A 13688-nucleotide genomic window follows, 5' to 3' on the forward strand; every position below is an offset into this window, starting at 1 on the left:
ATGAAGTAACTTTGCGTTAAGATGCAGCAACATCTACATTTTAATTAATAATATAAAGCATGGACTGGCACTCTGCAAAAAACCCAAACATTTTTCAGTAGTGGATTTTACTCTGCTGGGAAATTTATATAAACTGAAGGGCAAGGCTGCTGTTATTATCACACTCCAGTTTTCAGTCACTGCAGCAGAATGCTTATGCAAACTAATACTCATGGATGTATTCACTTTTTCTTACAAAAGCATGTTACCCCTAATCTTACCCTCATCACCACTTCCTCCTTTGCCATGGCAAATGTCACAGATAAAGCTGCACAGAAATACCCATTTACTTCTACAGGCAGCAGATTCTCTGACCCCAATGGCTGAACTGAGGCAAGGGGTGTATTTACTGATACAGTAACTAAAGAGAGGTATTTTGGGCTGTTTGTACCAGGCATGCAGAGCCCCAGTCGCTGTGCCACTGTGCTTCCAAACACACAAATCAAAGCAATGTAAACATCCTGCTTCCTCTAAAAACTCTCTAAAGTATGGTACACACACAACAAAAATACCTTCAAGTTTTTGCCAAAGCTCATGTTACACGTGCTGCAGTTCAAATCCAGAATGATTTTCTCCACTGAAACAATGAGCACAGATGTGACACATCTGGCCAGGTTGAGGGCACGTGCTGCCCCGCCTGTGCTGTGGTGACACAGAAGGTCACGAAGTCACCCGTCGGCAGAGGCTACAAAGGAAGACACTGATGTTCTCAAGAGACAGCACTCACTGCACAGTTGACTCACAGGTTTTATTTACACTTGTCTACAGCATTATTTTGCCTTACATTTTGTCTAAGCCAAATGAAACCATAATTTGCCTTTGCCTGTAGCCTATCACTTGCTAGATTTTTAAAAACTTTCACCTGTTAAGTACAGCAACGATTTTAATACAAAGCACGAGGAAGAAACTGAAAGGCTAACAACATAGCATCTATCTGATCTGGTTTTTACAGTTTAGTAGTTGGAAGTCTTCAGAGGCACAGTTACAACTGCTCTTGTGCAACCTACACACATTTAGCATCAAAGTTAGATATAAAAGAAAGCATTAAAGAAGAAACTGCAGAGCAATTTTCTTTTCCTGCAAAAAGGTTATCAAAATATTTCTCCACCAAACTCCTTTTGCTCGTGTACCAGTCCAAAAGAAGTGTCTCCAACAAAACAAAAGGAACATAAAACCCAAAGGAAAGCAGAATGGAGTTTTTAGGTTTCGCTCCGTTTGTTTTTGTGCAGTTCATTTAAAAAAAAGCTGAGGTCAAATACGAGCTGGGAAGTTTCACTACTGAAATCAATGCAGATATATTGCTGTTTGCTTGCTTCAACAAAAACAACCAACCACAAAAAAGAGGGATTTTCCTTACCATACTTACCTTGTGATGGTACTGAAGATACTTAAACCTTTCTTAAACCAAACGGAGCTCAAGAGAGACCAAGTTTTAATGCGATATTGCTAGTGAAATAGTCAATAAAGCATTTTAAGCCATAAATTATGTTTGAGGGAAAAAGAATGGTCGATGAAGAACACATTGAAGATGCCAGAACTTTCTACAGTTTATTAATTCTCATTGTTATGTATAAATAAAATTCAGATACCTGGGAAATTTTAGTCAGCCCAAAAATGAATTTTACAGATGGCCTGCAGAAGCTTCACTTGATTCCAAGGAGCTAGTTCCATACTCCTCCATCTCAAGAGTAGTTCCTAAATGATCCTCTTATAAGAAAAGATCACGGAGTCCAGAGTCTCTATGTGTGAAAATACCATTGTGAGTACCCACTGCAGACAGGGCAGCAACGTCTGGTGCCAGGCACCAGCAGCTGTGAGACCCCAGCAATGAGAGGACAGTGCCCAGTGCCTCACACCCTCTCACTCGAAGGAAGGAGCTCTAACTCCTTCTCTGCAGAATCCTGTGACAGATGGGGTATTTCACCGCTACTTCACACTGAATATAAAGAGAACAAGAGGAGCACCCATCTAGACTTCAACACAGGAAAATAAACAACTAGACCTAAGCACTCCCTACAGTCACCCAAGGGGGAACCCCAGCCCTACAGCTACGCTACTCCCCTGTGGTCCCATACGAGCTACATCAATCAAGCTCAGGAGCCGGATGCAGAAAGCTCATGGGTTCTTCCTGTGCTCGGATACTGCTTAGATGTTGTCCTACGAAGGGCACAGTTGCATTAGAACATATCCGACCCGTGCCTGCTCACACACATGAAGAGAGCCAGGAATCGAGTAACTGAGTCCTTTTAAAGACTGCAAACCCACCTTACTCGAGTAATGAAATGTCACACCTCCTCTGGGGAGTTTATGGCTTAAAATGCTACCTCACTTTTTGTTTCATGAATGAACAAAGCTGCAGTTTTCCAGAAAGCAAGGACAGACATGCACCTCTACTAGCAGATTTAGCACTTCTGACCAAGTAAGACACCAACTTCTTAGAAATGTCTCATGCACTGACTGGAATTGGGTTTTTTTATGTGAGCTTTAACACATTATTTCTTTTTAGAACTTGTTCGGGACCCAGAATGGGAAGATCCAGATGATGATCTGCGGCGTCTGCAAGATACAAATGGAGAAAGCATGCAAAGAAATAAGTTGAAATTAATTTTAGCATCCACCTCGAGTAGTCTGTATCCTATAATAGCTGGAAGCCAAGTATATCTGATAAGGGGCCTCACAAGAATACAGAAGTAACTTTAAACCACTCAAAGCTCGTGAACGTGGCTTTAAGACTAAAAATGTAAGTTTAATACTGAGAGTATGATTTCTAAATGCAATAATTAGTTATGAAAGCGAACCAGCCATGTACACACTGGCACTTTGACACACCGAAAGAACGGTGACCCAGGTCTCTCTATGGAGCACGCTCCCAGCAGAATGAAACTTTCATTGGAAGGAAGGGGGAAGGCAATTACAGAGGTTTAAATAGGAAGTAAGAGTAGGGGGGAGCAAGAAAACTACTTTTACTATTGGAATAACTGATCAGATTCTTTCCCAGTGAATCTCTGTCCTTAAGAAAAAATAAAAACCAAACCAAACCAAACCAAAATCACACATTTCAATACAGCCATTCTTATTCTACATAAACCCAAACCTTTCGGGTGACCGTGATCTCGATCGTCTTTTTTTGCGATCACCAGATGAAGACGATCTAGAGCGACTCCGCTTCTTGCTTCTCTCGGGGGAGGATGACGAACGAGAGCTGGAGTAAGATCTTTTCCTTGGGGTGGAAGACCCCCTGTAGGACCTGGAGCTGGATCTTTATTGATTAAGAAATAAATGAGATTTAATTCTGGTATAATACGGAAAGAACACAGAAAGAACAAAAAGAGACACTTTTGATGAACGCTCGCTACTCTAGTTACATCAGTGCGCTGTCAAATAAACGTCTGGGTGCTTTAATACTTACTCCTTAGTTATCTGCCAATCAAGACTTCTACTGTCGTGGTAGTTTTCTTAATAAATTTTGCTAATTGGTGTTTCTTGAGATACAGAAAAGAAATCTCTTTCCAGCATCCACCAGAATGGCGCCTTTTGACAAGGAAGCGATGGGAGACTGGCAGAGGAAGCAGCCTACATAAGGACCTTCCTCACCAGTTGAATTCACAAAGCCAACCACAGACTTAATGTTGACTTCATGTTTCACTTCATACTACAGGGCATTTCACACTGGAGATTCGGAAAGTAATGTTCATCTTACACTCTCTGAGAGGTTTCACTCTTCTAGTATCTATAAATCACAAAGGAGATTTGTGTAGAGGCCAAGACCTTCAACAACAGAAGTAGTCTTAAAAAAATCCTTCTCAGAATACAGTCATTTTGGCATTTAAAAAAATCCAAAGAAATAGCTTCACTTACAAGCACTCAAAAAAATCACTTTGGTTATCTAAAGAAAAACCAAAACCAAACCAACAAAAAAACCAGCCACCTGTGGAAAAAGTAGCAGAGCTAGAAAGCCCTCAAGTCTAATTCCAAAGTTACAGAAACACACCCAACACGACCTTCCAGTGAGCTGGGCAAAACCTTTACAAAAAACACCAACAGCACAGTGTGTGTTGCCGGCAAAATATCTTCAGGGTTCTCATTTCACATGAGCTAACACACTCAGGACTCTCAGGATGCCGCGTGGCACAAACAGCCCAGCTCAGCTGAGGAGCCACCTGAGCATCTGGTGGGGCACCAGCACCCTTTTTCTCTTCCTAAAGCACAGGCTTCATCTCATGCTGACCCTCACACGTGTCAACCCACAGCATCCTGCTGCCACCAAAGGGTGATGGCACGATTTGTGATTGGTCTGCCCCATTCCAAACTCCTTATTTAAAGGTTCTCTGCATGCATGGAGATGGGACAGTCCTTCCTTCCACTGCAAAGTGAAAATCCTGTGCGAGGAGACCTCGAGGAAGCCACAGGCCTTGGTTACGCTTCCCCACACGGGTGGCTGACTGCTGCACCCAAAACATCCAGCCAGCTCAAACTCCTCTCAGCTTCTCATATCACTCACTGCCAACATCTTTATACACCTCCCCTCCCCCGTTTATAACGATAATGGCAGCACTATCTAGTAGGAGTTTGATGTGTTAGGTGAGTTCTCACTGAACACAAACCCAGCAGCACAGCATATTTGCTAGCATTCCTCCACATCAAGTAGTCACAAGTGGAAACAGTAAAACAAGCACAAATGACTGAAACAAGTAAGCACGCCTTCAAATTCTTCTTCCTTCCAAGTGAAGATCAGTAGTGTCCACTCGTCTAGCTTAGATCAGACTTAAAACTCTTCAACCAAAACCTTGCCTTCTCAAGCCATACATCTGTGGTGGGAACAAGCTCTTGCAGAGACCCCAGGGATTCTGACTTCCAAGATAAAAATGAGTTAATGTGTTTAGACCAGCATAACTTTACGATGAAATCAACAAGCCGTTGGTTCTTCTGCCCGTTTTGCTCTCTGCAAGCAGAGAGTGCTACCTCATTCACCTTGATTTCGACCCACGAGATCTAGAGTGTTCTCTGGAACTGGAACGAGATCTTGATCTGGAACTGGAAGAACTTCTTGAATGGGACCTGAAACAACACAGAAGACATTTTTCCAGTGTCTGACTTGTATCTAGCAGAATAACTGCCACTGTTAGCAGCAGAGATAACGATGCATCAATACAATGAATACAATTTGGCCCAGAGTCACTAAAGGAGTGACAGTTTTACTCCCTCAACATCAACAGGGCATATTTTACAACAGCAACTTCAACACAGTGCATTAAACATTTTATAAAGTCAGCTTTTTATTACGCTTTCCTAGAACAAAGCACAAAAATGAAACAGGATTGCAGTTATTTGGCAAAATGAAATGACTGTCTGCCTAGTAACTGTTCAACGACACCAATGCCTTAACTCTTAATTTGTGCTTTAACTTGAAAACCATCAGCTTCCTTGAAAAGCGGAGTAGGTAAGAGTATTAGTCCTGCTAGCTCCAACCTTCCCCCAAGTCAGTTCTCACGAGCTTTTTGTAAGCAGTTTGAAGTTTTCATAAAGGTTTTCCCTTGCATTAAAAGTTGTTAGTTAATTCTTGTTTAAAAGAGAGATGTATCTAACACTACTGTATGTATCTAAATAGTCAACATTATTTTCAGGTTGTTTCACGTTGATGGATTTTCTTTAAAGCACAAATCACAGAGATGTAAAAACGGTAGCAGGTTTGCAGTCACCACTGTATAAAGAAGCCATTACAATCCAATTCTAATCATCTTTGCAGGAAAAATGTATTACACACACTGTCAGCCTCCCAGTTCGTATTGTTACCATGTCATTTTCCTTTTACTGTGCACAGCCCAAGCACTAGGAAATGTGTTCAAACCCTTTAAAACCCACTAAAAAGCATTCACAAAGGGCAACTGATGTTCTCATTTTATTATCTGTAGCTGGAAGCAAACAGTTCAATGTCAAGTCAAAAGATCCCTAGCAAGCTTTCAGTTATGGCAAGCCACTTCTTACTTCACTGCTAACATCTGTGAATTAACGAACTAAGCTACGGCCAGATGAGGTTGTTCTGTCTTCTTTACCTTGCCACCTCTAAACCTAAGGGCTGCACTCAAAGGCAGCCCATACTGGCCGCATGCTATCCTCACACCAGACAACACAGCCAGTTCCCCAAAGATCTTGCTCCACATCTCACTTTATGTATAGTATTTGCTGACAACCCACCAGCTTAGTCACTATTATTCACTTAGTGCTTCTCCTTGGAATTACGTGGCAAATGCACGTCTCAGGACGGCAGCTGAGGAGTAGGGAGGCTGACACAAGGTGTGGTGAACAACAAATTTGTCATAGAAGAGGCAGCATGAAAAAAAGCATGACAGTAATGGGGAGAAACACAGAGAGAAGCTGACATCTGGTTAGTACGAGGGGCTGAAGGATTTCGGCAGTGATCGTAGGAGTGTGAGCAGAGAGGTGCAGGTACAGAGCTAGAAGATTAGAAGAAACTTGAACTTTGTGTACATGAACTTTAAGTCCAACCCTACCAGCTTGTCCGGACTTCAGATGTTAAACCTACCAGCACCACCCTTGTACTAGCTGTGAGGCAAAAGCTACAGCATGAATTACATCTCATCACTGCAAAACGTTTATTGAATTGTTCATATGTTACTGAATTTAAATAATAACTTGAGATCTTAAAAATCACAGAATGGTTTAGGCTGGAAAAGGCCTTTAAGATGGAGTGCAACTGTTACCCTAGTACTGACAGATGTTTTTGTGGCCCCATGACTGACATAAAGCTTCAGTGTCATTCTGACAATGCCTGCCACATCTCTTGCCATCGAATCAAGTTCAAGTTTCCTTCTTTATTTCCAGGATACTTTCCATTCTGCCCTTCCACTGAGTCTGTCTGGACTGTACCATCCCTGCCCCTTTCTGCCACCTCTCCCTACTTGACCGCTGCCACCCCTCCACCTCTCTGTTCAGCAGCTCCACTCAACACTGCTAAGATAAGTTGAATGACAAAGAAAACTGAAAATAAGTTACACTTTTAAATGCATTTGCAGGATTCAATCGAAACATCACTTAAATGTACTGAAACAAAACAAGGAGACATCTGAAGTCTCTCTACTGAGGATCCAGGGAGTAGATCAGCACAGAACATTGTCTACCTCTGTAAAGCCTGCACATAACATCGTTAACATTATTAAACTCAAACTGTAAGGCAATCAAGGAAAAAAAAAGTAAATAAAGAAGTTAGATACTGACATTTTGCCTGGCGTTACCCTTGACCTGTACCCGTTTACCTGGACCTAGACCTTGAGCTTGAGTGAGAGGATGAGCGCGATGAAGAGCGTGAGTGGGAAGATCGAGACTTAGAACGACTGCGTCTATTGGATTTCTTTTTCTTATTAGTGTCCTCTTCCTCACTGGCATCAAGATTGTATTTTGAGAGGTCAGCATCATCTTCATCCTCATCCTGAAAAAAATGCAGGCAAGACAAAAAGTCCTTTAAAAAAAGAAGCTCTGATTGTTTCCTCCAGTTGGTTGTTTTCACTTGTGCTGGGGTTTATTTTGTCAGTCCACTCAGATCCAAAAAGGTGCACAGCCACTGAAAGTCTGTCTCAAAGCAAACTGTTAAAAGCCCCATGTGAAGTCCTACTGCCTGTTATTTCATGCTGTTACTGGAAATACAGACGCTCCTTCTCACCAGCACTTTGAAAGGTGTGCTTGGAAGAATTTTCAGACTCAGAAGCTAACACCACAGCCCAACTCTGCAGGGACATGTTTCACACGTGGCATTTGGTGACTGCTGTGTCACAAAGCAGCATATATGCAGGTCTCTGCAGGACCCTTGTCCGAAGATGTGGACGATCCAAAATGTGGCGATTGCATATTTCAGGAAAGATGGAAAAAAACCCCCACCTCTGAGTATTTTATTCCACTTCATAAAACTAGATCTGAGGTGGTTTTAAAAGGCTAAGAACGAAATTCAAGCACATTCCCTTTATATAGCAGCTGTACATAAGGGGTCCAAATAAAGATCTCAACAGGTTTTATTATGGTCTCAGATAAGCTTTTCTTATGGGTTAAGAAAGCCACAGATCTTTGACTGGAAGTATTCTAACTAAAACAGAGCTTGTGTACACACTTTGCAGAAGCTGTAGGCACTGTTATTCTGGTCACTACTCCACATTGCTGTGAAGGCAGCTAAAGATCCAGACCAAACCTCACCTACTTACACTGAACAACTCTGTAGGAGTAACTAAAAAGCAATTGTTAGGGGAAAAAAACCCCAAAATACCTACCTCATCCAACTTATATTTGGAGAGATCTTCATCCTCATCCTCTTCATCTTCCCCTTCAGATTCCTTATCTTCTACTTCCTTCAGGATAGATGCAGGACCAACTGGCTTCCCTCTGTACTTTTTCTTCTTGCGTCCAAACTAAGAGATTTGATTCCATTAGAGTAAGATTTCATCAAAAGTAATTCCAGCTGTGTTTTGTGATAAAACTTCCACAAGAAAATAAACAGACATCAATTCCAAATCAGCTATTGGCTGAAGGGAAGGACAAGTATCCTGAAACATCAATTAGTGTCAGGAAACTTCCTAAAGAGGTGCCTGCTGTACACACAGTTGGTGCCCACACCCCAGGCTAGTGGAAATCTGAAAGTAACAAAAGTCTGTTTGTGCCTAGGAGGTATCTATAAACAGTGTGGAACACCTGATGGAATCAACATGCACCACCCTGAAGCCAGCTCCCTAACAAGTTTAACAAACTCCGTTTGTACCAGATATGTTTGAACTCCTTCTTGGCTTTTAACTCCCCAAAAAGACACCACAGATGCCTTCACTTGCAGTTCAAAACAACTTCCCCGCTTGAGCGTCTGACAAAGAGCCGCACCACAGTGTATTTCTGTGACCCTGAACACAAATCCCACGGCAGGCCCCTCTCCCAGAGCACCCCGTGTCCCCAGCCTCACCTCGTCGTACTCCCCGTCTGACTCCTCACGTTCTATATATTCAACGTTCTCCCGCTCATTAAATCCTCCTCCGTATCCTTTAAAAAGGGGTAAAACAAGACAATCTCTTGAGCTGCACCAAATTCGGCTCCAATTAGGTACAGAGTTTCCACAGAGGTTCTGGAAGCTTTCAGTGGATTTATAAATGTGTGCCACGAGGCTGTGACAGAATCTCAAGAGGAACACGAATTGTTCCCACACACATTGATTAAATATAGTTCCTCAGAAACCTAGTTGAGAAGATGGATTAAGACACAGAAACCACACAGAAGCAATAGGGTCTAAAAATAATAAACCAAAATCATCCTGTAGCTGGAACAAATTGTACAGTTGCCAAGATTTGCCTTAAGAATCTTTCTGTTCCATTTTATAACGCGAGTGGGAAATCTCAACAGCTCCTCTTAACTCCAGCCGACTCTGTAATTTACTACAGGCACGTGCAACACGCTTGGTGTCCTGCACAGGGCTGCAAATTTACTCTGAAGGACACCAGAACTTGCAAAAACAATTAAATCTCAAACCCTACTCAGTTACAGCAAACATTGTAAGAAATAAACGTAAACATTGCTCCTGTTATTATTACAATATTAGCTAAGAATCCAAAAAGACTTCATTTTTTAACAATAAGCTCTGTGCTCTTCTCCAGGGTTCCTTTTTCACATGCACTAGTGTTACACTTAATGCACTAACCCCTCTGCCTGCCCGCCTTTGCAGTGTGACTGGTCCTGCTGTAAGGGTATCCTGTGTTCCAGTTACCACTGGGGAGCTCCCTGGTAATGCAGGACGACCCTCAAATGCATCACAGGGTGACCAAGCCTCAAACCTCATTAAGAGGTAACAGTCTAATCCACGCAGCCCTCAAACATTGGTCTTGTGACTGATGTTCTTCTCTTCAAACACTGTTTGTACGGCCTCTCCAGAGGGACACCATACACACACTGGACCTTTTGGGGCTTAATAAAGTCCTGCACTGCTCCTTCCAAATGCCTCAGTATCAAAGTCAACCACGGAGGCAGTTTCAGGTGAGCGTTTGTTGACTGTCCAAATGAAGACATCACACACTTTACATGCTGCTAAAGTCACCAAGAGCCTACAGATTTATCTACATGTGAGGATCACCCAACCTGCCAGTTCTGCTGTGAAAACAATCCCTTTAATTAAACTGTGACTGACAAAGAGGCATTTCCTTACAGTTCTCTGAGTATTTTAGACCCATGCAGCCCTTACCTGTCCTCTCCTCCAACTTGGCGTACTTTGGAGTATTACACATGTTACACTCTGATCTTCTGGCCCAGTTCACGTTGCCACATCTTCAGAGGCAAAAAGACCAAAACACAAAATGAGAAATCTCAAATCCAAAAGCTTAAGTGTTGAGGCAACACTTCCAAAAATCATACAAATGTACTTCCCAAGTTTTAGCAGTGAGCTCTGGTCAGTGGCACAACACAACTAACGTCGAGGCCAATGGTCACCAGCACCAGGAGAAACCACGGAGAAAGATGCCAGACCAACAGGCAGGCAGGCAGGCAAGGCAGCAGAAGTAAGAGGACACACAAAGCACTAAACTTCCTCATTCCTCTCCACCAGTGGCACTGACAGTGCAGAGGAGCTGACGAAGCTACCAGGGGAATGCTGCTTTGAGCAGCCTTTGTCATCCACTGCTGCACAGCTATGTGTTCTGCTGCTGCATTTCTACCTCAGTGTCCTCAAAGGACACTCACCCCCGGTGGCAGCAGCATGCTGAGGAGGAGGAGGTCTGTAGCAGACAGCACAGCTATGACCTTGAGAGAACAGGACAACCCTGAAAGGTGCCATGGGGTGGGATCTCTCACCCTCGTCCTGCTGCAGAGCAGCACAGGGGGAACCATGGGGCTGAGCACAGCCTGGTGCTGACTGGAAAACCAAGCCCCTCGGGTTTCAGTGGTCAGACTGCTCAGTCAGCAAGAACTGAGATCATTATGAGTGCTCCAGGAAACCTGAAAGCACCCTCCTAAAATCAAAGCATTTTACTGAAGGAGTCCTTTTCCAATTCAGAGTTTAACTCTGTGCTAAACTTCACTCCCTCAATATTTAGTGAATGGTCACAATTAACTACCACACCGGTGTGATACCCACACACACACTTCTTCCCAGCTTGAGACGTGTCTCAGCTCACCACAGACAAACACCGACTTTTAACTGGGCAGACTTGACTTTGTTTATCTTTTTCAAGTCATGTTTAATTAAGTAGCTGCTGCCCAGCAAATAAAACCAGGTGCTACCCTCACAGCAAAGCAGCACTAGTGGATCAGCTGCAACTCTGCCTGGTCTCCTTTCCTCAGCACCAGTGAACTGCAGCACAGGGGCTGTTGTGCAGCAGGTGTGCTGTGGTGTGTAAAGGGCCCTACGTTTTACACTGCCAGTCGTTGGCACTGAAGAGGCCGCGGCTCTTCTCAGCCAGTGTCTTGCCTATCTCGGTCCCTCCAGCCTTCATCATCTTGGCTTCTGTTGTTTTTTCTGGAAGAGAAAAAGAAACAAAAAACCTCAAACAGTTCCCAAAGGTCTTGCTTTAGGATTAATTCAATGGAACTGATGGCGTTTTCTCTTAAAAAACCCAGTCCAAGAGGGGCAGGGAACTGCTGGAGAGAGGCCAGGGCAGGGCCACCACGATGATCAGGGGACTGGAACATCTTTCATACGAGGAAAGGCTGCGGGACCTGGGGTTGTTTGGAGGAGACTGAGGGAGGATCTCATTAATATCTACAAATATCCAAATAGTGGATGTCAGGAGGTTGAGACAGCACTTTTTTCTGTTGTAGCCTGTGACAGGACAAAGGGCAATGGAAAGAACCTGGAACACAAAAAGTTCCATTTAAGCACAAGGAAAAACTATCACACTGTGAGGGTGAGGGAGCCCCGGCCCAGGCTGAACAGGGAGGGTGTGGAGGCTCCTGCTCGGGAGGTTTCCAGCCCCACCTGGACACGTTCCTGTACCCCGAGTGAGGGGAACCTGCTTTAGCAGGGGCTGGAGCATCTCTGCGGGGCCCTTCCAGCCCCCACCATTCGGGGACTCTATGAATAACGCAGAGCTAGACGGGGAGAAGCCGTCACATGCCCTCAGCCACTCACCTCTCCCGCATCTGTTGCAGCTGGTTCTCCTGGCGAAGTTGACGTTCCCGCACCTGAAAGCAGACGGCGGTTACCGGGCGCCGCGGGGAGCTGCGGCTCACACTGACCCCGTCCCGCATTCAACCCGCGCCTTTCCGGGTCCGCGCCACGCTGCGGGGCTGGGGCCCGGGAGCTGCGCACCCCGCGCAGGGGCTGGCCCCGGCCCGCCGGCGGGGACGGACGGACGGAGGGAGGGTGGCCCCCGGCGGCCGCAGCTCCCGCGGCCCCGGCGCGGCCCCGGCGCGGCCCCGCCCCGCCCCGCGGGCCCCGTCCCGCGCTCACTTCTTGTCGGGGCAGATCCAGTCCCCGTCGCTCACGCGGAAATTCTTGGTCGACATCTTGGGCCCCGCCGAGCCGAGCGCCGCCGCCGCGCATGAGGACCGGGGCCCTGCGCCCGCCGGGCTGCCCCCACAGCGCCTGTGCCTTGCCGCCGCAGCGAGCGCCGCCGCCGCCCCGCCGGATTTTGGTCAGGCAGCGGCTCGGACGCCTCAGCCCGTCCACGGGAAGATCAGGCGAGCGAAGCGCGCCCCCCCGCGGGCGGGAGGTCCCGGCGGTTGCGCGCATGCGCAGTGCGCTCCCGGGCGCGGGAGGGGGCGGCGGCGCGGGCGGGCGGCCTCCGGGCCGCAGCTTCTCCGTCTGTGGCTGTGGCTCTGTCAGCCCAGCGTCCCGGGGCAGGGGCCGCTCGGAGCTGAGCCTGCCCGTGAAATCCCGCCCTGTGGGCAGGGAACCAGCAGCTGCTGATACACCATGAAGGAGAAGCGGAGCAGGGCCCCAGTCCCAGACGGGCTCCGGATGGTGCCTCCCGGGGATGGCCCCAGCGAGCCCCCACAGAACATTCAGGTGGTCTTAAATAGGAGCAAGAGCACCGGTATAACATTAGAGCCGTTAAGTAAAACCATTATTTAAAAGAAGCACTGTAAAAGTCGTGATTGCAGAGGCGTTGGACCCACATGTGACGGTGCCCAGGAGCGTGCCAGAGCTGCACCCACGTGCTGCTCCTCTTCCAGGCCACCTCTGAGCCCTTTCCGCTTTGCTCTTTGGCCTGGTGAGATCTGCTGCACTCAGGTTGACCAGCATTACCTATTTAAGTACATGCCATTTATAGCAAATGTCACTCCCCTGGCAGTTTTGATTCCCTTTCCTTCCTGTGCTGTGGCCACATCCTGTGGAAAAATCATCCGGAGTCTGGTTACGCGTCTGGTTTTTATCACATCCAGTTGCCAGGTCTCGAGGGAAGATGACAGTGTTATTGCTGTTTACTTATAAAAGTGTAAACCAGCATGAGTGTACTGCAGAAATGTGTTGGGGCATCTGGTTTGCCTGCTGCGGAAGGCCATGTGCAAGTTCCCACCTACAAATCATCCACAATAACCAGGAGGGACTAAACTTGGAGGAGGTCCCAGGTGAAGGGCTGTGCTGGAATTCCGAACAAGGGCTGTGAAAAGTCTTTTCTCTACCCCAGAAGTAGAAGAACGAAGGGGAAGTACCAGATGAAAAGGAGGTGGTGGCA

At 46.0% G+C, this 13688-nt stretch overlaps 1 protein-coding gene across 1 annotated transcript; it reads right to left on the minus strand.

The window, feature by feature from the left end:
- Positions 1-768: 768 nt before the first annotated feature.
- ZRANB2 (zinc finger RANBP2-type containing 2) lies at positions 769-12587 on the minus strand. Its single transcript, XM_062003706.1, has 10 exons — positions 12461-12587; positions 12140-12192; positions 11419-11527; positions 10259-10341; positions 8993-9069; positions 8316-8453; positions 7314-7486; positions 5011-5097; positions 3134-3298; positions 769-2595 (listed from the first exon to the last, which is right to left on the minus strand). Exons 1-10 carry the CDS (start codon positions 12514-12516, stop codon positions 2532-2534), a joined length of 1005 nt encoding a protein of 334 aa, XP_061859690.1. The 5' UTR covers positions 12517-12587; the 3' UTR covers positions 769-2531.
- Between the last annotated feature and the right edge of the window lie 1101 nt (positions 12588-13688).

The sequence above is a fragment of the Colius striatus genome, chromosome 10 (genome assembly GCF_028858725.1).
Source record: "Colius striatus isolate bColStr4 chromosome 10, bColStr4.1.hap1, whole genome shotgun sequence".
In the NCBI taxonomy this organism is placed as follows: Eukaryota; Metazoa; Chordata; class Aves; order Coliiformes; family Coliidae; genus Colius; species Colius striatus.